Genomic DNA, 25,027 nt, shown 5'->3' with positions numbered 1-25,027 from the left:
CTACCCCCTCTGGTATACACTACATGCCATGGCATCTATCATGTATACTGATATATAATCCTGTTTTCTGTAGCGAAGATTAGACAATGTGATAGCTTCTCTTTATTTGTTCATGTTATTCTCTGGCGCGATAGATGGGAGCCAGCTTGTTTGATTGATGAAAGAAGCAGATTTCGTAGGTTTGCCCACTCTGAACCCAGGTGATCTATGTTTACGATATATAAATATGTCCATTGCTGAAAGTTTCAGGTTTCTGGCACCTGGATATTCGGAAAAGGACAAAGCAAGGTGCCCCTCTCTCGCCAGAAACCTCGCAGTCCCCTCCCTTCCCTAGCATCATCCTACAGCTTCGCTCTCGCCGGAGCAAAGTTCGACCCCATTCCTCCACCAATGGCCTCTACAATCGCATCGACACTCTCCAAAATCCACATGTTCCCCTCATCACTCGCCAACCACCGCGCACCCGCCTCGCTCTCCACATCACTCGCCCAACTTCCATCCTCCAACGCCTTGCGCAACCCAAAGACATGCGATATGACCTGAGGCCCGACTCCCGATTGCGCGCGCAAACAAGCCACCGCCACCAGAGAGGTCAGCACACGGCCCGCCGATGCCCCAGTCTCACGCTCGGGATCCGATAGGAGCGCCCCATAGTTCGCGTGCAGGATATGCACAGGGAGATCCGGATGCGACGTGCCCAGTTTCTGGTAGAGCTTCTTTTCAAAGGGACGGTAGATGGAGTCCCAGAGGGCGTGACCCCGGGCGGAAATTGCGGCGATGTTGTCGGGCGTAGGGGTGCGGGTGGGTGTGGTGGAAAGCTGCGCGGCGATGTCTTCGGGGAGACTGGCGCGGAAGGCGTTGAGGCAATTGATTGTTCGGGGAATGCCGTTGAAACTGATGCATTTTAAGCCAACTTCACGCATGAGCTCCGCGGAGGCGACGGCTGCGTTTTGGTCGGTGGCGGATGAAGAGGAGGAGGCGAGTTGGTAAAGGGCGGCTAGTGAATCGGGGGAGTTCATGGTCATTGTTGCGGCGGTCTGTGAGGCAGAGAAATGTTAGTTCTTGATATAATTGAGGTCGCGAGCAGATTATGAAGCGCTCGATTGTAGGTTTTCTTTAATTGGGTGATGGTGTGCGCTTGTTTGCTTTTGTCCATTGTGATGGTCGACCTACCGAGAGTGCAAGCCATGAGGGCTGTGAGATCTTGTGGGCCGCGGCTGTTTGCTGGATCGCGCGATAGACATGACTGATGTTAGGTGGCGCTGGCACCGTATGTGGCCGCGCAGCAGGGGAATTGATCAAGGATTTGAGACTGGCAGAGAGTTTGGACATCTTGAATAATTGTGCTCTGGATCTTGTGCAATTCTGAATTCCAAGTTGAGGTCACGTCAAGGACGAGTGTGTGATTGTTCGATTGTCGCGCGGGTTGGAGAAGAGCCAAGTTCTCCAAATTCGACCCGCTTCGACCCGCGGGTCGGCGTGTACTTTTGGACGCCGATCTCGGGTGCTCGGGTCGACCGAGGGATACCTTGAAAATACTCTGGCCACACCAACATCTCCACTATTATTGTGGGGGGTTGGTCTTTGCTGACAGAGGTCGTACATGTATTGAATCTTCTACCCACGTATTTCTGCTGTTTTGCACCTGGCCAAGAGTCTCGGCGTGCTTAGCTCAAAGCTAAACTAGTACAATTGATAAGATTGCAGCCCAATCTCGGCTGTTATTTGGTATCCCACAGCCAACAGTCGGTCTAGCTTGCGACAGAAGTACTGTGTGGATGGCCAAAAAGAACCCAGACCGCGTCTCCATATTTCCCCCCAATGGAAATCGAGGCGGCAAATCTGGGGAATTGCGGGGGAAACACTTGACTCTTGACGGATCACTTCGAGTCTTGAGACAGCAAGAGGCGCAAGAACAATAACCAGCTAGACGCTGACTGGATGCGGCCCCCCTCTCAAACTCAACATTCAGCTCGGTAGCAAGAAGTGGTCACCGAGCGACGGACAACTTCCAGGAGGGGGTTCTCTGTTCTTTATGAAACCCTCTTCCCCGGATTTTCATCCTCTCCCTTGCAGTGGCTTAGCTGTCTTTCGTCTTTGTTTGTGACCAGTCTCTGTTATTCGGTCAAGACGCTATCCCCAAGTCCAAGGAGCAGCTCACAGTTACCCCCGCTGCCATGGAGAAGGCCGCTGTGATGGAAATTGAGGATCAAAAACAGAGCGAATTGAATCGCTTTGGGGATCTGGATCAGCAACAGAAACTGACAAAACGTGTGCTTCTCAAACTGGATTTACAGTGAGTGATCCACTGAAAGTCTGGGCAAAAACCCGGACCCATAGTAGCATCTGTGTCCATCTTTCCAAACGAAATTTCTCACACGTCTTGCCTTGCAGTATCTTGCCAATTCTCGCATTGCTCTTCTTATGTTCATTCCTCGATCGGACAAATGTCGGCAATGCCAAAATCATTGGTCTGGAGAAAAGCTTAGGCATCACCGATCATCAATTTGATGTTGGTCTGACGGTTTTCTATCTCACTTATATCTGCAGGTGGGTATATCCAAGCATTACAAGCATTTGAGTGAACTGGACATCTCGAGACTGATTCTTTCCCCCCCTTCCCAGCGAGTTACCCAGTAATCTTGTCCTCAAAAAGGCATCGCCCAAGTTGTGGCTTCCCTTCTTGACAGCTGTATGGGGAATTATTACCATGTGCTTGGGCTTTGTCCAGAACTACGCAGGATTCGTCGCTGTGCGCGCGCTGTTGGGGGTCGCTGAAGGTGGCCTACTCCCGGGCATGGTAGGGAATCTGAGTTGACAGATCTGGATGGCATAGTCGCTGATACGTTTTTAGGTGCTGTATCTGTCGAGCTTCTATCGACGCGAAGACTTGGCCCTGCGCATCGGTTTGTTCTATACCGCTGCGTCTTTGTCGGGTGCTTTTGGGGGTGAGTTGTGATATCCATGTAGACGAGCTGCGTCGGGTGGATTCTAACGATGCCAGGTCTTCTTGCGCGTGGACTTGCCGAGATTGGCCCCCGGGGTGGGCTGGAGGGTTGGAGATGGATTCTGATCATTGAGGGAATTTTGGTGTGTGCCCATTGTGACATAGCCGTATTGATCGTGTACGGTGACTGACAGAGAATCGTAGACTTTTGCATGTGGTATCCTCAGTTTCCTGATGTTGCCCAACTCTATCGACTCTGCGAGCTTTTTGACCCCGGAGGAAAAGGAGTTTGGTCAGGAAAGATTATCAATGGACAATCCCATCGCGAGAACAGGGTATGTCCACTCCAGATCATACAACAGCAATTTTCAAATGCTCATCTTCAATAAAGTACCATCGCAGCTGAGGCCGACTCGTTCAAGTGGTCCGAAGTGTGCCGCGGTATTCTCGAACCGCAAGTGTGGTTCTCTGCCTCTGCATACTTTGCAATCCTCTCCGGGCTATATTCATTCGGTCTATTCGTGAATCTCACAACTCTTACTCAAAGACGAACAGAGTACTAACACTTTCTTAGCTTCCCACCATCATCAAGAGTCTGAATCTTGCCAAGGATGCCAATGAAGTCCAACTATGGAGTGTCATCCCCTATGCCGTTGCAGCTGTCATTACAGGTACATCTTCCTCCATTTGAGAGCTTGTCCATCTCTATATTCCCACTTACTATCTCCACCTCGTTCTATTGCACCGTCTCACCCCTACTCACAGTTATCGTGGCAATCGTCTCCGATCGTCTCCGCCTCCGCGGCATCGTCATGCTCTTCACTCTTCCGGTTGCAATTATCGGTTATGCCGTCATCGCCAATGTCCAAAACCCCCACATCCAATATGGAATGACTTTTCTCATGGCCACAGGTCAATATGCCAGCGTACCGTGTATTTTGGTCTGGCTCTCAAACAACTCGGCTGGTCATTACAAGCGAGCGACTACATCTGCACTTCAACTGGCCATTGCAAACTGCGGAGGATTCGTGGCGAGTATGTTACTCTAGCAAACATTTTATTTTCGCTACTTTACTGTTTTTCTTTTCAAAATTTCTCATTTCAACGCATTGAGTCTCGCGATACTGACAATATTTCAACAGCCTTTAATTACCCTGCGCGTGATCTGCCAACTTACCACCGTGGCCACACTATTATCCTCGGGCTCTTGGTGTTTGCTTGGTTTATGTAAGTTCTTGTCCGATTTCGAAGTCATTTAAATTTAATGTGATCTCTGACATGTTTTACTAGGATCTTATGCAACGTGCTCTATTGCGCCAAGGTGAACAAGGACAAGAGGGATGGGAAATATGACCAATTCGCGGATTATAACGACGATCGAAACCCGAATTTTATGATGATTCTCTGAGTCTGGTAAAGACTGGGGTGGTGGATTTCAAAACAAATGCTATATCTGTGGCCTTCTCTGGGTATATATCCCGATTCTCAATCAAATAATTTACCATGTTCTGTTTTGGCTATAATACACCAGTGCGATGCATTCCAAAAATTCTAGTCCGGCTACCAACTCCAAGGTAGCAGGGCATTTCTTCTAGGTGGTAGCGGAAGACGGCGAAATCATCTAGAATTCAAGGCAGTTCTTGAATGTTTCCAGGTGAGCTCCACCATGTTCAACAAAGGGAACATCCACCGATTCCCGTTTGCTTTTCTCCTGCCATTGCTGGAACTCTCTTCTTCTTACCGAAGTGGCAGATTATGCCAAGGTCCACTTCTCTCTACTTACTCATCGTCCTCAGCGATAGTGTATCTTAGATTACTCTTCCTCTAGATTATTATCTCACCTAGATTACTCCGCACCCTGTTGCGCTATCATCCCCCGCTCCAAAAGTTCATCTTTACGATACAAATCACAAAGCCAGCACTAAGGAAACTCCATCCCCGTCCAGCCCTCCACATTCAGCGATTAACCCACACCATGATCGAAATCAATTTTATCGAAAGTTTTGAAGATGATATCAACCTTGACCCATACCAAGTAAGTTGTCTGAAGGAACAAATCCTAGGTAAGCCTTCAGATCACGAAAGACCAGGGAGGGGCATTTGACACCATAGCGGCTTAAAGAGAACGCACAAATTTAGAGATCGCTGAGATAATATACCCGAAAATGTCGGGTCTTTTCCTCATCATCGGCACTTCACCTTCAGGTCGTAAGTTGGATATAGACTCTCTACCCGTCAATGATTCACCAATCATCCAAACAACCTACTCATAGGTAGACTATAGATGCACGATATGCATACCTCTTACGCCACAAGCCTCCCACGACGCGGCGCATTGTAAATCCCGTCGTAGTCGTCAAGGCTGGACGTGGTCAATGCCCATTACGCGGGATGATGCGTCTTTTTGAGAAGGAGATTTGTTCTTGTATGCACTGGCAATTTGACCATGACGAGGTGATTTGGGAATATTATTGAGATGATCTGATTGGCGATAGGAGATAGACTTCCCTTTCGAGTTGATTCTTTTTGGGGAGGGGGGTTATGATTAGATGCGGTGGTGTGGGTGGTCTGCATTATAACCTCTCGTGGCCCAAGAATGCTTGAAGTTTTGAGGGCAAACAAAATTTTTGAGTCTCGTTTTCCTGTGCGCTGCATTGAATGGGTCAAGGATTGAAAGTGTATCAAGAGCTTTTTGCATTAGAGGGACTAAGCCCGATTTCGACGAAATTCAATTGAAGCGGTCTTGGATGTTAGCTGTCGTACACCTTATCTAGCACAGTCTTTGTCAGATAGATTTGGCCCCTATCTTACAGCACGAGCAAGCGCTGAAAAAACCAAGAGATGAGGTGATATGCCTCGCTCTCCTTGCTGGTAGATTCTGTGTGAATGTGCATCACCTGGGGATTTCTACAGCTAGAAGGGCGGAGGAGCTTTGAGATACTCTACCCACATTTAATTTGAATGATCACCGATCCATTTGACCAGTAACGCCGTCCCTCGATCAAAGCCAATAAATACTTCAAACCCACACCCTCAACTCCTCCCAAGCCCTAAAACATCAATCATCAAGATATTCATTTAAATCGTAAAGGTGATACAGATCACTTCGTTATAAAAAAACATCAAGGTTGGAGAGGCTAGAGCAGTGGCATCAGCAGCAATGTTACCACGCTCCGAGATGGAATGGTCATCACCACCCCCACCACCAGCCTTCTTCTCTCCACTCTCCCCGACTCGCCGCCCTCAAATCATCCACATTCAACATATCCACACCCTCCCGCTCCAATTCTCTCCACACGTAATTGCGCAAGGCTGTCGGCCACCCGGGGGTTCCCCAGTATCGGACTTTGAGACCTCGGGCGTGGGCCGCGGCAATTTGACTGCGGACCTTGATGAGCTGGTCGTGGGAAAGGCGGCCGAGGTAAAGGGACCCAATGGTGTGGCGGAAGCTGACCGAGGCGTAGTAGCTGTTGTATCGGGTGTAAGGAGAAAGGGAGGGGACGGGGACTGCTTCGGTAGAGAGAGATTCCAAGTCATCTTTTGGTGATGCTGGAAGAAGGGGTAGTCTGTCGAGGGGAGCATCGTAAAAGACGTCACGGTAAGTGGAATTCTCTTGGATATGGTCAAAGGGGGCATCACCGGTCGCGACAATGGTCAGTGGGCGCTGGACGATGTGGGATCCGTTGAAATGAGTCAAATAGCCCTTTTGACGAAGAGGCTCCAGGTCGGTCATCAGCATGGGCCAGAGAGTCTCGGGATCAACCTTGAAGTCGATGAGAAGGATCAACGGTTGAGAAGGTTCGGTCACAAAGACTCCGACCGGTGCAAAATTCTCCTGGTGGATGAACGATTCGGTGTCCTTGGTAGAAACATTGCTCGCAGGGTTGTGCTGATCCAGGATATCCAGAATTGGATCAAGATAGAGACTGCGCAGGGTCTGACCCTTGAGAACGGTGCGCCTGGTGTGGCCAACCCGCAAGTGATCCCCATCGGGCCAAATGTCGGCTTCGACACCCGTGCAACCCACTGCAAGGGCAGAGAAGAGCGGCACTTGTCGCCAGTAGTCGTTGTGAGAGTGACAGGCGATTGGTACGACGCCCTGACTTAACCAGTCTGCGAGGAGTGAGGGCCGCTGGCCGGGCAGGATGCCGAGGTCGCGATGCTCTTCCACCGCGGCGAGAAGACCGTCCCACGCGAAAGAGAGCACGCTGAGCATGCCACTGGATGGTGTTAGTGACGATCGGGTGCTTTACATCAATGACTGATGGGAGAGGAATGGCACAATTCTCTTTCTTTTTGAAGGAAATTCAAGAGCACTCACAAAATAGCAACCAATATCCAAAAGGGTCGCTTTAGCAGACCACAGAAGAAGGTGCGCTGCTCCTTAGACTGGCATTCACACCGTCGACGACGAGTACACCTCCACGGTGAGAGTCGGTATACTAATGAATCTCGCCTCGTCCTCCGCCCCGTTAACTTCTCAGGAGATCTCATGTCCTCCGTCCCGTGCTCTTCAGCCCGGCGCTCGGCGTCGTAGTCGTGATGGCACTCATATTCTTCAAGCAAGTAATCGGCTTCCTCTCTCTCCCCCACACTGGTCGTTGGTGAGGCTGGACTCTCTGTGATCTCGTCCAAGCGCGCCTGAGCCACTGCTGGCCCGCCCACACCCATAGCGAGGAAAAACGTGCACAAGTACAGAGGGCGGATGACTGTACGGGTTGTGCACAGCGTATGTCTGTGTCGTGTCAGGACAAGAGGTCCCGAGTCACAAGCGTCACTGACAAGTTCGGAATAGCCAAGCTTCTCTTGTATGAGAAAACGCACAAGGAACTAGTGTGTAGGAAGAGAGGGAGAGGACTGGAGGAAGAAAACGAGCTGGCTGTCTGATTGTATTGGCCCCGCCATAAATCGCTCGGCTGATTTGCACGGTCTGTACGATCCTGCTGCACGCTGAGCCATCTCGAGTCCACCATTTGGAGGCGGACTTTGGGGATCCTCAGGGTGTGAGACGAGCGCGGCCGGTGGTTGGTGCAATTGGGCTGGTTAGCTTTTGTTTAGCCCCGGAAAGCGGCTGCCTAACGGGACCGACTAGCCTCCAAAGAAGAAAAGAAACAGGGGACAAAAGTCAAAGGGAAGTGCGAGCGCCGAGGACTAAAGTACTGTGGTCTAGAATACAGGATTTACTACACAGGATGTAAGATGATTTTTGTATGTTGTACTATACTACATCCTCCCCTTAGACAATCATGCGGACATTGGATCCGACTGGCGATAAGAAAAAAAAAGGAAAAGCTTGACTCTGCATCCAAAAGGAAAGTTGCCGTGGTCGATCAGTGCTGAGCGGTTTTCTTTCCCCCTTTTCTCTTTCAGGGAGGGGCGGGGTTATCTGGAAACTGAGTTTCACAAACTCGATAAAAATGGTAAAGTCGACCGAGCACCACAACAAGTACCGCTACTTAGGGATGCGGGGAACACTGGCTGGGGAGCAAAGTCACTGTGTCTTGTCGCTCATCGAAGGACACACTCCAAGCGTTGAAAGAGTTTCAGCTGTCTCAGGGTCTCTAGTGGGGGCCCCTCAGAGTCTGGACCCTGTGAAAAAAGAGTCCGCATGAAAGGCTTGGCATTGCTTGGATCGACTCGAGAAGCCTTTTTTGACGTTTGAGTATGAAAGATGAAGTTGATGTATGCATGAATCACTTTTCATCTTTTTTTTCTCTGCTCTCTATCTTTTTCCTCGTTGATCTAAATATGAACATGTTCCAGTCACTCACGGTCGGGTTGTGTTTCTGGTTTTACAGACATCATACACGGTCATTCATTACCTTCCAAAAGGGACTGATCTCGACCATGGAACCCTTCCACGCAACCTTTCTGTGTACCCGAATAATAATACACCCTAGCACCCCCTCTTCAGAACAGAAAAAGAAAGGAGAGAAAAAAAAAACAATTAAGCTTTACACATGTACCATAGTACCAGTACTAGCTCTGTCTGCCGGATAAAGCCGAGTACGTCATCACAAATACCCCCAGAATTCCAGATCGGGGAATGGTACAATATGACAGTATAGTACAACATGCGCGAAATCTGAACCAGCATAGATTCTCGTGTCATTATTGAAATAACGCAAATATCACACAACTCGAAAGAAGTCAAGTATACAACGAGCGTGAAGTTCAGCTTTACATGGATGCGAACAGCTTTGGTGATGACTGTGGAGATCGCCGAGGCTACTCGAGTGGCTAGTACACTTGACACTCTGGGATACTTCATGGTTGTCAGGCCATAAGATCCGTATCTACCGAATACCTGGCACTTCTCGACACGGAAATATTGTCCATATGGATGTCATGGAATGAGCTGCGCATGTCTTTTATTTTATTAAATTTTTGGGGGTTTTCTGGGTTCCTTGGCGAGCAGACGTGGTAGTCTCGAGTTGTTGTTTGTAATTGAATGTTGAATTTGCGAGTTCATCATCGTATTTATTTTGTATACTATATTACAGAACATTTGTACCTTTTTGACTGGGGATAAAAAGACATATATCTCCTCCAAAGAACAAACTCACTCAGCAGCCCTCAATGTAGAGCCCACGTGCCCATCCACATATTCAAAGCTCCTCCTCATCCCCTCCCGCTTCACGTACTAGTACAGCCCGTCTCCTCGTCTCCGCCTCTCTCCCGCCAAAAGTGACCAACATGCCCAAAATCATACATCACCTTCAACACCACCCCGCCACCATGAACGAGACCCCCAAACCGGTGATGCCGGGCCAGAATGCCCGTCAACAGCGGACCCAGACTTTGGCTGGTCGTCTTGACGACGTTGACCGCGCCCATGATCGCAGTGCGTTTGTCAGCGGGAAGTGCGGCGGCGAGAAAGGCCGAGCGCGGTGCAACGTCCATGTTTTGAGAGCAGGCACGGAGGACAAGAAAGGTGAGAGCTAGGGGGAGACTGCCGGGACGGAGATGAGAGATAGACAAATTGCGGACGGGAGGTGGGTGAAGACCATTGTCTGAAAGGGGCAAAAATTGGTTAGAGGGGGTAAGATATTGAAACGGAGAAAGGAGTGGGATGTTGGAGGGTGGTGTTGACGAACCTTGATATTGCCGATACGCTTGGCAATGGAGGAAGCTACCAGCATCGATGCGGCGGAAATGGAGCTGGTGAAGAAGAAGATGGTGCCGAGCTGACCTTCGGGAAGGTTGAATTTGCGGTGGAAGAAGTAGGTCATCCAGGAGCTGTGATGTGAGGTCAGTATGAAGAAAAGGCACGAAGCCGAGATAAAATGAGGGGAAAAAACAAATATCATCTCCAGCAGGCGAGGAAGGGGTCCAACTGACAGCGAAGCAAGACCCGAGGCAAACGAGTCAATTCCAAACAGGATAAACAGTCGAATTACAAGAGACCAAAGATCCTTGTCGATGGACGAAAATAAAGAGGTTCTTCCTGTATTGGGGGACGTGTCTTGTTCCCTTCTCGATGACGGTGCGTCAGCCAGCAATGGTTGTGTCTCGCCATTCTTGCGTTGTTCCCGAGTTTGCTGCTTCTCTTCCGTCTCGACCTTGTGCGTCAGGGCCAGCGTGAGTATCAATTTGACCAAACCGATGCCGGCGTACACCAAGAAAATGACCCGACACGATGGAATGTATGCCCAGCCGTGCAGAACTTGCAATGAGCTGATCAGCCATCCACAAATCAATTGACCGAGAGCCGTGCCCGCGTTTCCCAGCAATGAGTACCATGCAAAGACGTCGGGCAGATCTTCTGACGGAGTGAGATGAGCGAGCGTTGATTCTTCCACAGCGCGAAAGGGTCCAATCTCGTTGCCACTGGAGACACAGATAATACGGTCAGCCAAGTCCAGTCAACTCTCTGCGCCGACCTTCCGCAATACTTGAACCATACTCTGCTTTTTCGTTTTCCAAAATCTCTCCCGGCAAGAGCGCCAGACAATTAATCAACCCGTCAAAGGCTTAAAAAAGACCAAGAACAAAAGATATGAAAAAAAGGAACATCCTCTGCCATTTCAAACAGAGTACATCCACACCACATACCTCGGACTAATCACCCCCAAAATCGCCGCCGCAAGAAGCACCCAAAAGTTCCCCGACAAGGCAAACACCAGCCCACTCCCGACCATCAAGACCGACCCCAACGCCAAAACAGCCTTGCGACCCATCGCATCAGCAAACAGCGTCAACACAAAACTGATCCCTACATCCCCCACCAATGTCAGGGTCATGAACAGTCCGATTCGATCCTCGGTCACTCCCAGAGCGGACAGGTACGCCGCGAGAATCAATGTCGATCCACCGTAGGCGAAAAGACGCACGAACCGCTGCGCACAAAGAAACTTGACATCGCGAGTGGACTGGTACATTGTGACAAGACCGAGTTCTTCAAGTATGTGGGTGAGCGCTGTTGTACAGCGCGCCGACGATGACGCACCTTGACTCGGTGGTGGATGTGCTGGGTTCATTGCTGGTGATTGGGTACGATGGAGGTGGGATCTGTGGTGTGTGTGTGTGTGTATGTGTGTGTGTGTACTTTTAGAATAGACGCCTTCTATCAAAAGACCCGCTAACCAAACAGGAAATATCTATACAAGTGTCAAAATGCAAATGCGGATGGCTCGATGGGCTGAAAATAAGCCTTGGGGGCGGTGACGGCATTTGAGGTGGAAGAACGATTCCTCGGGCGAAAGATGTGCTTGGAGTAATTAACTCCGAGGTGCATTCTGCGGACTCGGAGTTTACTCGAGTAGGAACAGTGGTCGGATGCATGAGCGCATTTGTTAATTATGGGGAGAAACAGGGGCATCCACAGATGCGTCTGGTCTGGTGCTTGTACTATTTATTGTGGGTCTGGAGAAAGGAAGATAGAAAGTGGCTGCCTTGAGAGAGTCGAAGGGGAAGAAAGTTTGATGACGTGGGGCGGGTGACAGTATATCAGATCATCAGGCTGGATTTTTCGGATGAAGAGATAGTGTCCAAATCATGATGACGGTGATGATAGGATTTGATGTCACGATCTAGACTATATTCCGGAACGCGTGGACATTCGAAAGAGTCTATATAGCCTACAGACACACTTCTTGAGGTTTTACGAGAGTGCATGAGAAAGAACTTGGACTCGAAGAGTCGCTCAATTCAGATGCTCTGCTGTTTGTCTTTTCAGAGTGTTCGATTCAGTCCGTGCCCGTCCAGGGGGCTGCTCGTAGATTTCCAAATGGTGTTGATGATTGGAGGAAGTCGAGTATGAATGAGTAGGAATAAAGAAGATAGAATGGGTATAGCGTGTCTCTTCCGGCGGCTGATATAGGAGAACATCGATTTATCAACGTAAAGGAGCTCTTGGCAAGATCTCGTATCAAGTCAAATGCACAGTGAATATTTGAAGGTTGGCCTTTTTCCAAGCCAATTGATGCCATTATTTCTATTCACCCGTGGACTCCATCTATGGAAACAAAAGCAACCAAGAAAAAGACATCTCAAGTCACCATGCCTTCCATGGAAGGTGCACGCATTAAAAATACAAAAAGAAAGTAAAGTTCTCAACGCCCAGTCAAAATGATCAGAGTAAAAAAGAAAGTCCAATGTGTCCCGCTCCGATTGTTTTTTTTTTACGCCTCCGACTTGGGCGGCCACTTCTGCCGCCTCTCGGCCCGCACGTACAAGTTATTCGGACGAATCAACTGGAACATGGGATCGTACTCGACGGGCCCGTCATTCTCCCGCGTGAACTTATACCGGTACAACAACTTGGGCAAAAACACCTTCACTTCCTGCAGCGCAAAGTTGAACCCGATGCACATGCGAGGACCTGTCGCAAAGGGGATATACGCCGCCTTGTGGCGGTTGCGCACCGCCTCGGTGTCCCAGCGATCCGGATCAAAGCGAGCTGGGTTGTCCCAGACAGCGGGATTGTTGTGGACGTGGTGCAAGGCCGGAATGACGACCGCGTCGGCGGGGATCTTGTAACCGCCGGGCAGGATCATGGAGACCTTGGCAGTCCGGGCGGGTTGGTAGGAGGGGTTGTGGCGGCGTTGAGTCTCCTTGATGAATTTGTCCAGGAAGGTGAGTTTGTCGGTGATGTCGGCGGTGATTTGGGTGTCGGCGTCGATATCGTTGTCGATCAGTTCTTGCAGGAGTCGGTCCTGCATGCCCTCGTAGTTGACGAGGGAGTAGATCAGCCAGGAGAGGAGCGAGCTGGTCGTGGTGAAGCCGGCACCCGTGGCGACCACGAGAGCCTGCATGAGGCTGGACTTGGGCAGTTTCTCGCCCTTGTTGTCGGTGGCGCGGATGGCGTAGTCTAGAAATCACGGGGAAATCGGCAAAGTCAGTCCACTGATTCGTGCAGAGATCGATCGAGAGGAGAAGGGTGTTGCGAGACACCACTTACCGATCATGTTGGATGCCTTGAGCGCAGCATCCTGCAGAGGCAGATCCTCAACACCGCCCTTTTCAGCATTGGCGATTGACTCGTTCACCATTTCGATGATCCGCCAGCGGGCATCCCGCAACTTCTTGGGATCTCCAAACGGCAACTTAGCATACCAATCGCCGCGGGCCGAGACCTTCTTGTTGAGGGTCAACGACTCGGCAATCCGGTAGACCAGCTCGTGTGGTGGTGCATCAGGGCTGGTGAAATGCTTGAAATCGATGCCCAGCACCAATTTACCCACCGCCTGGGATCCCAGCTTCAGCATGTACTGGTAGACGTTCCACGCCTCGCCGGCCTCATCCAGCTGATCAAACACCTTGAACGCATCCTCGACGGTAGTCTGCATCGTCGGCGCATAGTGACGCACCGCCTTGGGGCCTAGCGCCGGGGGGAGGAACTTGTGCGCCGTGCGCCATTCGGGGGTATCCGTGTCACCCAGGAATACACCGGCTTCCTTGTTCTTGATCGGGTAGAGAGGGTGCGCTTCGTTGATCTTCTTAGTGAAAAAGTCGGACTCGGCAAAGACAATGGCACTGAGTTGGGGATCGTTGGTGTGGTAGATGGTACGGCCCATATTCGTGGTCTGGAAGATAGGACCATATTGATCGAAGAGACGCTGGTGGTTGCCCAAGTGATCGGGATACACTTCAAAGTAGTTGCCGACAAAGGGCAGACCCTGGGGTCCGGGCACTTCACGGACACCCTTGCCATCAATGGAGATGGCGATAGGTTCGGTGGCCGCGTAGACGTCGTTGACGCTGGGGAGATCGGAGTCGGACGATTGGAATCCAATACCTGGTGATAGATTAGTACCGCACGTTTTATAGAACTCTTGATTTGTGTTTTTTTTTGTTGTTTTTGTTTTTGTTTTTGCTTCTGCATGTTTCTGCGCACTCTCTTATCAAAATCGAAAGTTTTTCCACAACCAATGGATTTAATGTGTTGCGATGCAGAGCTTCTCCATGGAAGAACAGTGCAGACGTACCGTTAGGCTCAACAATTGCGAATTGACCAGCAATCCAGTGCTGCAGACCTTCAAAATCCAGCTTATCCTCGAGTTCGACCTTTCGTGCCGTCGAGCTGGACTCTCCCAGCAGGTAAAACTCTTTGACAACCATCGTGACAATCTCAACCAACAAAACAATCAAATGACGATCAAAGGGTGCGCAATAGTAAGCGCTTTTATTCGAGAAGAAGAAAGGGAAGAAAAAGGAACACAACCCAGCTCCTCGCGAGACAACCACAGAGACTAATATAATGACGAATCTTTCGCAAATTGGACTCGACTTTTATGATTTACCCCGATCCACTTCCTCCTCCTGGGTCATTCTCAATGCCCTTTTTTTTTCTTCCCCTGTCCACGTTGCGCTGCATAATTACGCACGGCATTCATGCTGTCTGATCCATGTTGTCCGCGATGGTCTACCTCGGTACTTTCGAATCTTGATTTTTTCCTTCTTTTTTCTTTTTTTTTCCAAACCTTTGATGATGCGCGCAACGACCCACTCGAGCAGAACGAAATCAGTGAAGATCGTCCTTCTGGACCAATCGATCCCCACTGCGCCCGGGCGGCGTGCCTGATCGGACCGACGCCGTGGCGGACATGCCGAGAAAAGAGATCGCGGGCCATCGCGGGATCCAGTTCGGAGTCGGCCTGCCGTGTCTTCGGGTGTGTCAGGGATCGTGCCGTTTCGTCATGGCGGTGTGGCTGAATTTTGAGATGCGCCGAGGTTCAGATTTCTCTTTGCGTTGCTAGGCATTATTTTTTTTTCTCCTGCGATTCTTTCCAATTCCGAGTGGATCAGCTCTCTAGGGGCGCACGTTATGCATGATGATGAGCGCATATCTATCTGTAGAAAGAAAGAATGTAGGCGGAAAGGGAAAATAGAAGATTTTGTTTTTTTTATTCGGACCAGCAGTGGAGTCCATGGAGATGATTAACTCATCAAGGGAGTGTTATGTCTGGTCATTCGGCGAGGGTCCTGTCTTAACAGAGGTGGTGGTTTTATCATTCGTGGTTTCTCTTTTCTCGCTGCGTTGGAGATAAAAAAGTTATTTGATCTCTTTTGCGGTGCCGTTGGAGTCCACACGGCTGTCCGCTTTCTTTCTTTCATCTCTAAACACACTCACTCACTCGCTCACACACATATACACATAATACACATCATCATGGCTGCGCCAGAGGCAACAGAGCTTAAGGCGCAATGGAAGGCCGATGCGGACTTGCCCGAGTATTCCATGCAGGATGTTGCGGCACACAACACCAAGTCCGACACGTGGATTGTGATTCACGGACAAGGTAGGTGACTATGGTCGATTGGGTGACGGATTCTGAAACGACACAGCTGCTAACAAGGTTTCTCGTCTAGTCTTTGATATCACCGAGTATCTCCAAGATCATCCCGGTGGTGCAGAGATCCTCGTCGAGGTCGCCGGCAAGGATGCGACTGCCGACTATGAAGATGTCGGCCACTCGGAAGACGCTCGCGAGATCATGCAGCCCTATTTGATCGGTGTCCTCAAGGATGCGCAACAGTTTGTGCGACCCAAGGCGGTGCGCGTCGTGACGCAGTCCGCCCCCGAGTCTTCCAAGCCGTCTTCATCATCAACAATCGGCACCGTCGCCGTGGTCGCCGGCACCCTTGGTGCGATCCTCCCGGTCTTGTACATTTATACTTCTCCAACGAATCTGTCTCATCGGCTGAGCGCGGTCTCGCATCTGGTTCCTCGCCAATTGAAGGGCCTTCACCTGCCCCGCGGCGGGTTTGTGAATGGCTTCCTCGCGGCCAGTCTGATCAGCGGCGTGGTGGGTTTCTACGCCGCCAAGCAGCTGAACCGCTTCACTAAGATCGAATCCAACTTCTTGCGATACCCGCCACGCATCAAGGCGAAGAAGGTTATTCGCCCCGATCCCCATCTGATCCGTGGCTTCCTCGAGCCTCAAACATATCAGGATTTGCCCCTGATCGCCAAGCACTCGCTCTCGCCCAATGTCTACCGCTTCGTCTTTGGATTGCCCGACGCCAACACCGTTCTCGGCCTGCCGATCGGACAGCACGTCGCCCTCAAGGCCGAGGTGAACGGCACCGTCGTCACCCGCTCCTACACCCCAACCTCCAACAACCTCGACCGCGGCCGCGTCGAGCTCGTCGTCAAGTGCTACCCGGACGGTCTTATGAGCCAATATCTCGCCGGACTCGAGATTGGTGACAAGGTGCCCTTCCGCGGACCCAAGGGCGCCATGAAATACACCAAGAACATGGCCCGTCACATCGGCATGGTCGCCGGTGGCACCGGCATCACCCCGATGTACCAACTCATCCGTGCCATCTGTGAGAACGAGGCCGATACTACTCAGATCAGCCTGGTGTATGCCAACCGCACTGAAGCGGACATTCTCCTGCGCGAGGAACTCGACGCCTTTGCGCGCAAGTATCCCCAGAACTTCAAGGTCTGGTACATGCTAGATTCTGCGCCCGAGGGCTGGGCCTACGGTGAAGGCTTTGTGAATGCGGATGTTCTGCGGGAGCATATGCCCGCGCCCGGCACCGATGCCAAGGTGTTGCTGTGCGGGCCGCCCGGGATGATTGGAGCTACGAAGAAGAATCTGGCTACGTTGGGTTTCAAGACGCCTGGGTCGGTGTCGAAGATGAGCGATGAGGTGTTTTGCTTCTAAAGATTTTCTTTTTTGGTATGGAAAAGTCGTTTGGTATCTTGTATATTAATTGTGGCATTGTATGCAGAGTTGCTTTTTTTTTTTTTTTATTATCGTCTCCTTGCCAAATTCCGTGGTGACAAGAGATTCAATACATTTTACAAACTTCAAAGTACAACCTCCCCCATAGCACATAGTAAGTACTCAATAATAGATACTCTTCTTTTCAATTCCGTCCTTTCATCCCCCATTCCATTATTTCTTCCCAGAAACCTGGACCTGAAATAACCCGCAACGCCAATCTAGCAAATACAGCACACACGCAACCGCGCTTTTCCAGTCGACCCACGATTCCCAAAAAGGAAATTACCGAGGTCCCCCCCTCTGACCGTATTCCCCATCGAGCCAGCCACCCAAAAAAAAGAAAAGAAAAGAATTCACCAGTTCCAGAAAATTTCCCGTCCGGGTGTGGATCACCTAACCCGCCAGGCTCCCCCGTTGATCCTCGGAGGTGCAAGTCTCTGCACGAATCACTTTCTCGACAAAGTTCCGCAATGCACGTGTCGGGTTGAGTCGGCTTGATTGGAAGGTTTCATCTGCGATAGACTATTTTTATGAGGCACGTTGTACTCGAGGATATGTTAATGCATATGCATTAGATAGTGGTACTGTAGCATACTACGTAGTTTAGAAATGAAACGAAGATTTTCCCTATTCATAGTGATTTGAGTTTCGTTTCCATGACACTGTCTCGCGACTTGTCATTTTTTTTTCTTTGACTTCAGTGTGAAACTACTAGGCTGGGCGGTTTGGTTGGGGTTAGGTCTTGAGAGAGTCCCGTCTTGGTTTCTTCCATATTTGAAACGTATCGTTCTGGACATGCTCGGCGCGTTTTCTTCAAATTCTTTTTGCGGACAAAAGTTATTGTATTAGCTTCTGATACAATGTCTTCATCCTTGGAGGGAATTTATCCTTGAAGAAGCGCAACAGAGACTGTTGAAAAACCCATCAAAATGCATATCCAAAATTTCACGGGGAAGACCAGAGAGATCACTAACCTACTGGAAGGATCATACCCAAGGTCGACGACGCCATTGCTGAATCACATGTCTCACAGACTCGAGACCGCCATCAGACGGGCTACGAAGGCTATTCATATTGCATTATGGGACAACAGAATCAAATAGCTTACCATGGCATTCGCAGACTCGGTGTGTTATGATGAAATGTCCGACTTGCTCTACTTCAATTATCACAGCGTCCTGCGGGAGCTATCTCCTCCTGTTTTTTAAGTTGGCAGAATGAAAGGGGTTTGTCACAATATTGAAGAACGTGTTTCTTTCTCACTTCTTTATTAACGATGGCGTAAGTAAACATCTCAAGGAGAAGCATTAAGAATAATCGAGAAAGAAAAGCAAAGAAGTAAGAGGCTTACTGCCATAGGAAAAGACATAGAAGCTAACAGAAAAGAAAAAACAGCAAAGCCCTTTTGACATGATGAGCTACAGTGTCTGGGCAACAGAAGAGCGAAATCAAACCACACCGAGCCTACTCAATCCAGATCACCATACATAGCGAAAGCGCAAGTGCGGCTGCTCCAGGGTAGGCAGTGGCGACAACCTGAGTATGAGGGCCGGGGTCACGGATCCTGGTTGATGATCTAGGGCGAGCAACAGAGATGGGCCCCTTTGTCACATCACTTCCCCACCCAGGAGGTTTTTGGGTGGCTGCCCTGCGACCTGTCCAGTGATCGACTGTGGTGCGCCATTCGATACCATCGAGTTCCCAAACATCGACATTATGGAAGTCTGGGCTCTTGAAGACGAGCAACACTCCCTGGGGGCCGGCGTAGTGAAGAGCGTGTTCCAGGGAGGGGGTTGTATAGATTCCCGGCCCAAACTCGTTGTCGGTGTTTGATGAGTTCAGGACAGGAACGAACCACTTCATCTGCGGCTTCAGAAGCCGCCGCTTCGTTCCACGGAAAAGGAGATCGTTTCCGAGTGTGCTGATTAAGTCCCTTTCGATTCGTCGGGCTAGCTTGTTCGGCTTATCGAAGGAAATACGCGCCGAGAGAAGTTTGGCGGGCAGATGCTGGTCGGCGGCAAGCGGATACAATCTCAGCAGGGAGAATGACTCCGCAGTGGTGGTCACGCACGAGGGTACAGACGCTTCGGGGGAGTCAAAGGCCGCTGACATTGAAGCCGGAGGGTACTCGGTGTACCTTTGGTATAGCGAGCTTGGAATTCGCTCATCGGCGGCCAAGTCGGGAAGCAACGACCGGATATTGGCGCTCGAGGGCACCGCAATCACTTCATCCCACGCGATGAATTCTGGGCTCAGCATGATCTGGGCGAGATCATCAAAGCGAGCCAGCCAGAGCAGACTAGAAATGGGCCCAACCAATCTGAGATGGTCGGCAGCGGTTGGATTTTCAGGGCCAACCCACTCCAGTATGTCAGCTGGGATTTCGCCAGGGTATCCATCCACATTGGACCAAACCGGGCGAAAGCCTAGGGGGGCAAGGACTTGAGGATTTCTTTCGCCAGCCCAGGACACAAAACCAGAGTCTTCTTCCTCCTCTCTCTGAAGAACCGGGGCCATTTCGACCTCCGCGGACATGAAGCCAGGATCTCCTTCACTCTCTCCCTCATCAACAGGGGCCATTTCGAACTCTGTGGCATCAAAAACCCCAGAAGAAGCCATGTCCAAAGTTTCACTTTCAGCCATCTTATAGGAATGCAGGTTGGTTGGTGAGGAGGTGTGATGGGAGAGATCGGACTGCTCAGTTCAGAGGGCCGAGGGAAGGTTAAAGGTAGAGGTGACTCAACTCCACACATGTGCTCGTCATCCTCCAGGCGGCGCTTCTTGTGGCCGCTCCCCGATTCAGTAGCTCGTTCTTGGTGCTCCATTTTCCTGGAAAATAAGAGCAACAATAAGCAAACAAATAGTGGGAAACTGCCCAGATGCCCGACACTTACTGACTGTGATTGAATATTGATAAGTTTGATTTTCTGATAAAGGTGAACTCGTTCTAGAAGTTTGTCAAGAAGAAAGATGATCCTGAGAGCCCATTTCCGTTCTCGTAGACGAGAGCAAGCATTTGAAGGTGGAAGGCGTTACTGACATGCTCTACTCGGGTGGCATCATGAACCGTTCTCCATTCACTTGCCTCGCTCGTTCGTCACCAGTGAGGTCGTACCTTCCTTTTCACACATCTTTTCGCACATCATTTGCTCAACTTGTCATGTGCTTTGCAACCCTCGTCCAATTGACCGCTGACCGATTGAGATACAAGCGGAACTGGCCGTCGATATCCCTTACCACAGCTCGCAGATATCTAGTGGACACTCTGGAGAAGAGGACATGCTGGTAGAATGGAGGGTGCTGATCACGATGAGACTGAAATAACAAGCAGAAAGACGGGAAACCCATGGAAAGCCTATCGATCCGAGTAGATAAGCGAACTTGGAATGAGCATACAAGATACCTATTTCTGAGATCATATCGAAATCAGACATGAATTCTCGCCATGTGACGGCATGTTTGAGCTTTCGGCCAAATGAATAGTTCCTCCACTTCGACTATCTTTATGGTGCTCATGTCCCTTGTTCTGATGCATTATCCGAAATTTCTAGGTCAATTGAGTGGTTGTACCCGTGATCCCCTTCGCAGTGTCTCTATATAATACTCTTTTAATGCCCTCAGATTGTCTTCCAAGTAGGATTTGAAAAGTGCTTTTTGGATTTAGCCGGATCTCAAAATACGAATTCGGACCTACCTAAGTGCCCGTATTGGCCGCTGTAACCCGCAAAAGTGAGAAGAATAAGACAATAATCAATGTAAAAACCCGGAAATACATGTGTACGTGCAGTTACGGGACTACTTAAGCCACATCATTATATATAAAGCGCGCGCGCTAATCTAGCTGCCCCGGCCGAAGAGACTGGAGCGACCACCCGAACATCGGACCTAGAATCTCGTGCTCTATCTGCGTTACCGTGAGAAAAGGAGAATAGCCGTCTGAGCATATTAGATTACGTACTTGGTAGACGTTCTGTGGCTAGCGTGCGTCTAGCCTAGTGATGGGCGATAGCATGCTATTCGTCGACAGTGAGCTCCGAGGCGTCGACATTTTCGAAATCTGGTTCATTAAAGACTTACAACGCGGACAAGGGGCCGACACAAATGAAGACGTACTTGAGAGACGATTTTGTGTGAATAGTCGGTCTTTCTTCGAGCGACTCAATGGCCGGAGGGGGTTGATGGCAACGTCTCCAGAGTGTTCACCGTGGCTCTGGTCGGCTTGTTGTTCATCTTCGGTTTGTCGAGGAGAGTTTTCAAATTCCTCCAATTTAACCGCATTGCCAACAGAAATGTCCTTTCCAAAATGTTGTGACGCGATTTTAAATGTTAAAATGGTATGGAGCCTTATGGCCGAAGAAGTTTTGATGGATGACAACTTCAGATCGAGTTCTTCACAGGCGAGTTGAAGGACGAAACAAAAAGAAAGTCGAGATGATCGAGGCCCTATGTCAGGGAGTGAATCATTCTAAATGTACACACTCAGTTATAAAGTTATGTTATCGTATACTACATATCAATTTGCGACGAGTCATTGTAAATAAATACTACTACTACTACTACTACTACTACTACTACTATGAAAGGACACCTTAGACTGAAAGGAGATATTCCGCAGTCATCTATCTTGAGGTAAAGTGAGTTTTCGTGTATAGTATCCGTAAGAAATCCCCTGCTATATAGGCTCTACTTGCCCATATGGCTAGTTAAAGTAACTCTGTCGGATAGATACTGTGGTTACGCAAGCGAGCCACTTCCCCTTAGCCTCTCGTAAAGATGGCTTACGGCTACTAAACATCTCTCTTGCGGAACAGTATCGGGATAGAGAGATCAGGATGGGGTCCATTTGCCATCACTTGATTCTCTGGTCGACCTTCACCATCACGGAGGCGAATATCGTAGTTCCGTATGATGTGTATCATGATGATCTTAATTTGCTGGTCGGCAAGATGTCGTCCAGGGCACGCGTGCTTTCCGTGACCAAAGTGCATTGCCTCAACAGTGGTGCTTGTGAACTGATACCGGTCTGCGTTTCCAGCCTTTTCACGGAGTCGAGCGAAGCGGAATCCATCAAAGATTTCCGCCTGGTCATAGTACTCTGGATCCAGTGACAGGGGCTTTGCCGCAGCGGCTAAGTGTGTACCGCGGGGCAGCACAGTCCCATCAGAAAGAGTGATGGGAGCCGATAAGCCGCGTGCAAAAGAGGTTGTATTGAGCGGGGAAAATCGCGCGCTCTCTTTGAGGAAAGAGTCGAGCTTTCGTAATTTCAAAAGGCCCTTCTTAGACAGGGTTTCTGTTATATCATCACCACCAAAAACGCTGAATATTTCTTCGCGAAGAGGTTCAACATATTTTGGTCGTGCGGCAAGATCAAAAAGCGCGTTCGTCAATGTCATAGAGGTTGTGTGAGTGGAGGCCATCCCAATAATAAGTTGATTTCGGGCTTGGAAATCAATATCACCACGCAGGTGCGGCGGTGAATGCTCCATCACAAGGGCCAGCAGATCGCGAGGAATGGGTTTGCCAGAAGCAGCCAGCTGCATGCGCTCATCAATCAATGGCTTGATTATGCGCCGCATTTTCAAGAAATGAGGCGCGACAGCGAGAGATCGCTGGGGTAAAGTGTTGCATCAACGGTCTGAGCCAGATTGGATATTGTAACAAAGCCGCAGCAGCATCGAAGCAATTACTGGTGAACATGATGCTACATTCCAGGAAGTCAGGGGTTCGCGCTAGTTCTAAATTTTCCAATTTCCAGGGGGATCAATCAGTTATGAACGGCGCGGGTATCATCAAGGGCCAGCCTAGATAATACTTACCGGGACCGACGACATAAACTCCTGCAACTTGTGCAACAACCTGCACCATGGTTTGAACGGGAAGAATAGGCGTCCATTCTAAGTATCTAGGTCAGCAAATACAATTCACCTCGGAACTATAATAGTAGGAGGTAGAGAGCGGGCTCACCTTCCGGGAATCCTATGTGAATACTGATTCCTAAGGCGGCCTCATTGCGCATCAGATCCACGATTCTATCTAAAGTTTTATTAGACAGAGGATTCACATGTTATATCACTCGAAATCCCAAAATGGTCTTACCAAGATGCTTTGTAAAAACATCCCTGACGGCGGGAATAATAGCAGCATCGGCGGAGCCATCCAGAGTCCCCATGTAGGTATATTGCGGGAGGAACCTCTTTGGGGCACATTAGAGACCGCACAGCAACCGGAAACAGAAAATCGCAGTCCCGGGTACAGCTGCAGGGTAATTCTTGTGACTTACAACATCCCCCTCCGGTTTGAACGTTGCGTGAGGGTGGCTCTTGAGCTCATCGACGAACTTGGGAGGAATGATAAGAACATCGGCATGGGGTTGCTGCACTCGATAAAACTTATTTTTCAACTGCAGAGAAATCAAAACTAGTAAGAATTTCTTTTCGGATCCAGAAACAATAGAGGTAAGTGTCTTCTCATACCTTCTCATAGTTATCCATAATGGTTCTTTCAAGATGTGGAGCAGCTGCTACTCCACGAGGCTGGCGGAAATAGGGCTCCTTGTAGGGATGCTGCCATTTCCAAATCACAACCCACGCTAGTAAAATGATACAACCAGTCACGGTTGTAACTGAGGCTGTTTCAGTGAGAATTTTCGATGATTCATCAGAGGCGAAAAACCTTGCCCCCAAAGAATGAAGGGCCATCTTGGATCAATAAAATTGAGAATCGAAACAGTACAATTCCGAATATGCGGAGTTTGAAGATACTTGGGTAGAGCGTGCTAAATAATTGGTTGAGGCACTCCTTCTTATACTCCAATCTGAGAAGTAAAGATGGGAAATGCTACAAGAATCGGTAGTGTTCGCACCACTCAGGCGGTCAAATTTCCTGGGAAGTGGATGGTCCAGAGTAGAGACTTGATCAGGATATCCGCTTACTTCATTGCAATGAAGCAAGGCCCTTGCGTCCTAAGGTAATTCAAAGTTTCACTTCTCTTCCTTCTTAACACATCTTCATTCATGGGCACACCCTTTCGATCTTCTGAATAATCACTGGACTGTGTTGCTTTCCACGGAATCCGACACATGGCCTAGATCTGCAGATTGAATAGCCGTGGAAGACCATGGTTGCATAAGTAGCTACATGGCTGCAGAAATTTTCCAAGTTAGCAATCTATTCAGCAAGGAAGGGACGATCAAGATCAAAGCTATCTACTCGAATTGTTAGCATACGAAATTGGCAAGTGGTTGCCGACTACAAAAAAGGATAGTTGACCTGATTTGGTAGCGCACCAGCATGACTTCTATGCATCCATATGGAAGTCCTTGCTTCGTACGCTGTGCCAGGTTCATGACCCGATACAAAACTTCCGATCACATAGATCTGATCGGAACCTCTTTTGGAGACTTCCGTTCCCGGTCCGAGGCGGTACATTAACAGCCACTAATTGGTTCTACTGATTCCACAAAATCTTTACCACCCTGTTTCCACACTTATACAGTAAACAGTCTGTACAGACACAAATTATTTCATTGACAGAATTGTGTAAAGATCGAGATTCTGCTGCGAACACAGCTCCTTGGCCAATTCAGAGGCGTGATGAACACAGCGCGGGTGTGACCTATCCGCGGCAGCTTGCGAGTACCAGTCGGACTCTTGGTGTGACCGCAGAATGTATATACGGAGGAACACACTGACTCGAGGTGACGGGGTGGCTGGACCCGGCGAAGCAAGGAGGATTAGCTCTGATCCCAGATAGTGCCCTTCCGGCAAATCGGGCTGTAGGCCTGACAGATCAGTGTATGAATGAATTATTGTTATTATTATTATCGAGATTCTGCCATTAAATTTTAAGGTTTTCTCATCTTGATTCTTGCTCTGAAAATCTCCACTGGTATTTCTG

The 25,027-nt window shown here is 49.5% G+C and overlaps 9 protein-coding genes across 9 annotated transcripts; 3 read left to right on the top strand and 6 right to left on the bottom strand.

The window, feature by feature from the left end:
* Window positions 1–341: 341 nt before the first annotated feature.
* Window positions 342–1,332, bottom strand: POX_g09220 (Dol-P-Man:Man(5)GlcNAc(2)-PP-Dol alpha-1,3-mannosyltransferase; the record flags this gene model as incomplete). Its single annotated transcript, XM_050117978.1, has 2 exons — window positions 342–1,037; window positions 1,174–1,332. The coding sequence occupies 2 exons, from the start codon at window positions 1,330–1,332 to the stop codon at window positions 342–344; spliced, it is 855 nt and encodes a 284-aa protein (XP_049966122.1).
* Window positions 1,333–2,177: 845 nt separating this feature from the next.
* On the top strand, window positions 2,178–4,355 carry POX_g09219 (uncharacterized protein; the record flags this gene model as incomplete). Its single annotated transcript, XM_050117977.1, has 11 exons — window positions 2,178–2,296; window positions 2,395–2,550; window positions 2,626–2,800; window positions 2,855–2,948; window positions 3,005–3,090; window positions 3,152–3,282; window positions 3,339–3,468; window positions 3,522–3,618; window positions 3,713–3,982; window positions 4,090–4,174; window positions 4,238–4,355. 11 exons carry the CDS (start codon window positions 2,178–2,180, stop codon window positions 4,353–4,355), a joined length of 1,461 nt encoding a protein of 486 aa, XP_049966121.1.
* A 567-nt stretch (window positions 4,356–4,922) lies between these two features.
* On the top strand, window positions 4,923–5,422 carry POX_g09218 (uncharacterized protein; the record flags this gene model as incomplete). Its single annotated transcript, XM_050117976.1, has 3 exons — window positions 4,923–4,982; window positions 5,089–5,155; window positions 5,232–5,422. 3 exons carry the CDS (start codon window positions 4,923–4,925, stop codon window positions 5,420–5,422), a joined length of 318 nt encoding a protein of 105 aa, XP_049966120.1.
* Window positions 5,423–6,137: 715 nt separating this feature from the next.
* Window positions 6,138–7,920, bottom strand: POX_g09217 (uncharacterized protein; the record flags this gene model as incomplete). Its single annotated transcript, XM_050117975.1, has 3 exons — window positions 6,138–7,167; window positions 7,269–7,682; window positions 7,772–7,920. 3 exons carry the CDS (start codon window positions 7,918–7,920, stop codon window positions 6,138–6,140), a joined length of 1,593 nt encoding a protein of 530 aa, XP_049966119.1.
* Window positions 7,921–9,583: 1,663 nt separating this feature from the next.
* Window positions 9,584–11,427, bottom strand: POX_g09216 (uncharacterized protein; the record flags this gene model as incomplete). Its single annotated transcript, XM_050117974.1, has 4 exons — window positions 9,584–9,960; window positions 10,041–10,186; window positions 10,289–10,777; window positions 11,003–11,427. The coding sequence occupies 4 exons, from the start codon at window positions 11,425–11,427 to the stop codon at window positions 9,584–9,586; spliced, it is 1,437 nt and encodes a 478-aa protein (XP_049966118.1).
* A 1,143-nt stretch (window positions 11,428–12,570) lies between these two features.
* POX_g09215 (Cytochrome monooxygenase alnD) lies at window positions 12,571–14,509 on the bottom strand (the record flags this gene model as incomplete). The annotated part of the gene is made up of 3 exons (XM_050117973.1): window positions 12,571–13,259; window positions 13,350–14,186; window positions 14,377–14,509. 3 exons carry the CDS (start codon window positions 14,507–14,509, stop codon window positions 12,571–12,573), a joined length of 1,659 nt encoding a protein of 552 aa, XP_049966117.1.
* Window positions 14,510–15,560: 1,051 nt separating this feature from the next.
* Window positions 15,561–17,067, top strand: POX_g09214 (NADH-cytochrome b5 reductase 1; the record flags this gene model as incomplete). Its single annotated transcript, XM_050117972.1, has 2 exons — window positions 15,561–15,690; window positions 15,761–17,067. The coding sequence occupies 2 exons, from the start codon at window positions 15,561–15,563 to the stop codon at window positions 17,065–17,067; spliced, it is 1,437 nt and encodes a 478-aa protein (XP_049966116.1).
* A 1,527-nt stretch (window positions 17,068–18,594) lies between these two features.
* On the bottom strand, window positions 18,595–19,773 carry POX_g09213 (uncharacterized protein; the record flags this gene model as incomplete). The annotated part of the gene is made up of 1 exon (XM_050117971.1): window positions 18,595–19,773. The coding sequence occupies one exon, from the start codon at window positions 19,771–19,773 to the stop codon at window positions 18,595–18,597; it is 1,179 nt and encodes a 392-aa protein (XP_049966115.1).
* A 2,144-nt stretch (window positions 19,774–21,917) lies between these two features.
* POX_g09212 (uncharacterized protein) lies at window positions 21,918–23,828 on the bottom strand (the record flags this gene model as incomplete). The annotated part of the gene is made up of 7 exons (XM_050117970.1): window positions 21,918–22,739; window positions 22,818–22,831; window positions 22,947–23,024; window positions 23,095–23,163; window positions 23,227–23,323; window positions 23,411–23,530; window positions 23,604–23,828. 7 exons carry the CDS (start codon window positions 23,826–23,828, stop codon window positions 21,918–21,920), a joined length of 1,425 nt encoding a protein of 474 aa, XP_049966114.1.
* Between the last annotated feature and the right edge of the window lie 1,199 nt (window positions 23,829–25,027).

This window comes from Penicillium oxalicum, chromosome VII, assembly GCF_001723175.1.
Source record: "Penicillium oxalicum strain HP7-1 chromosome VII, whole genome shotgun sequence".
In the NCBI taxonomy this organism is placed as follows: Eukaryota; Fungi; Ascomycota; class Eurotiomycetes; order Eurotiales; family Aspergillaceae; genus Penicillium; species Penicillium oxalicum.
The sequence above is the reverse complement of the archived record's forward strand: the minus strand, read 5'-3'. Positions and strand labels throughout refer to the sequence as shown.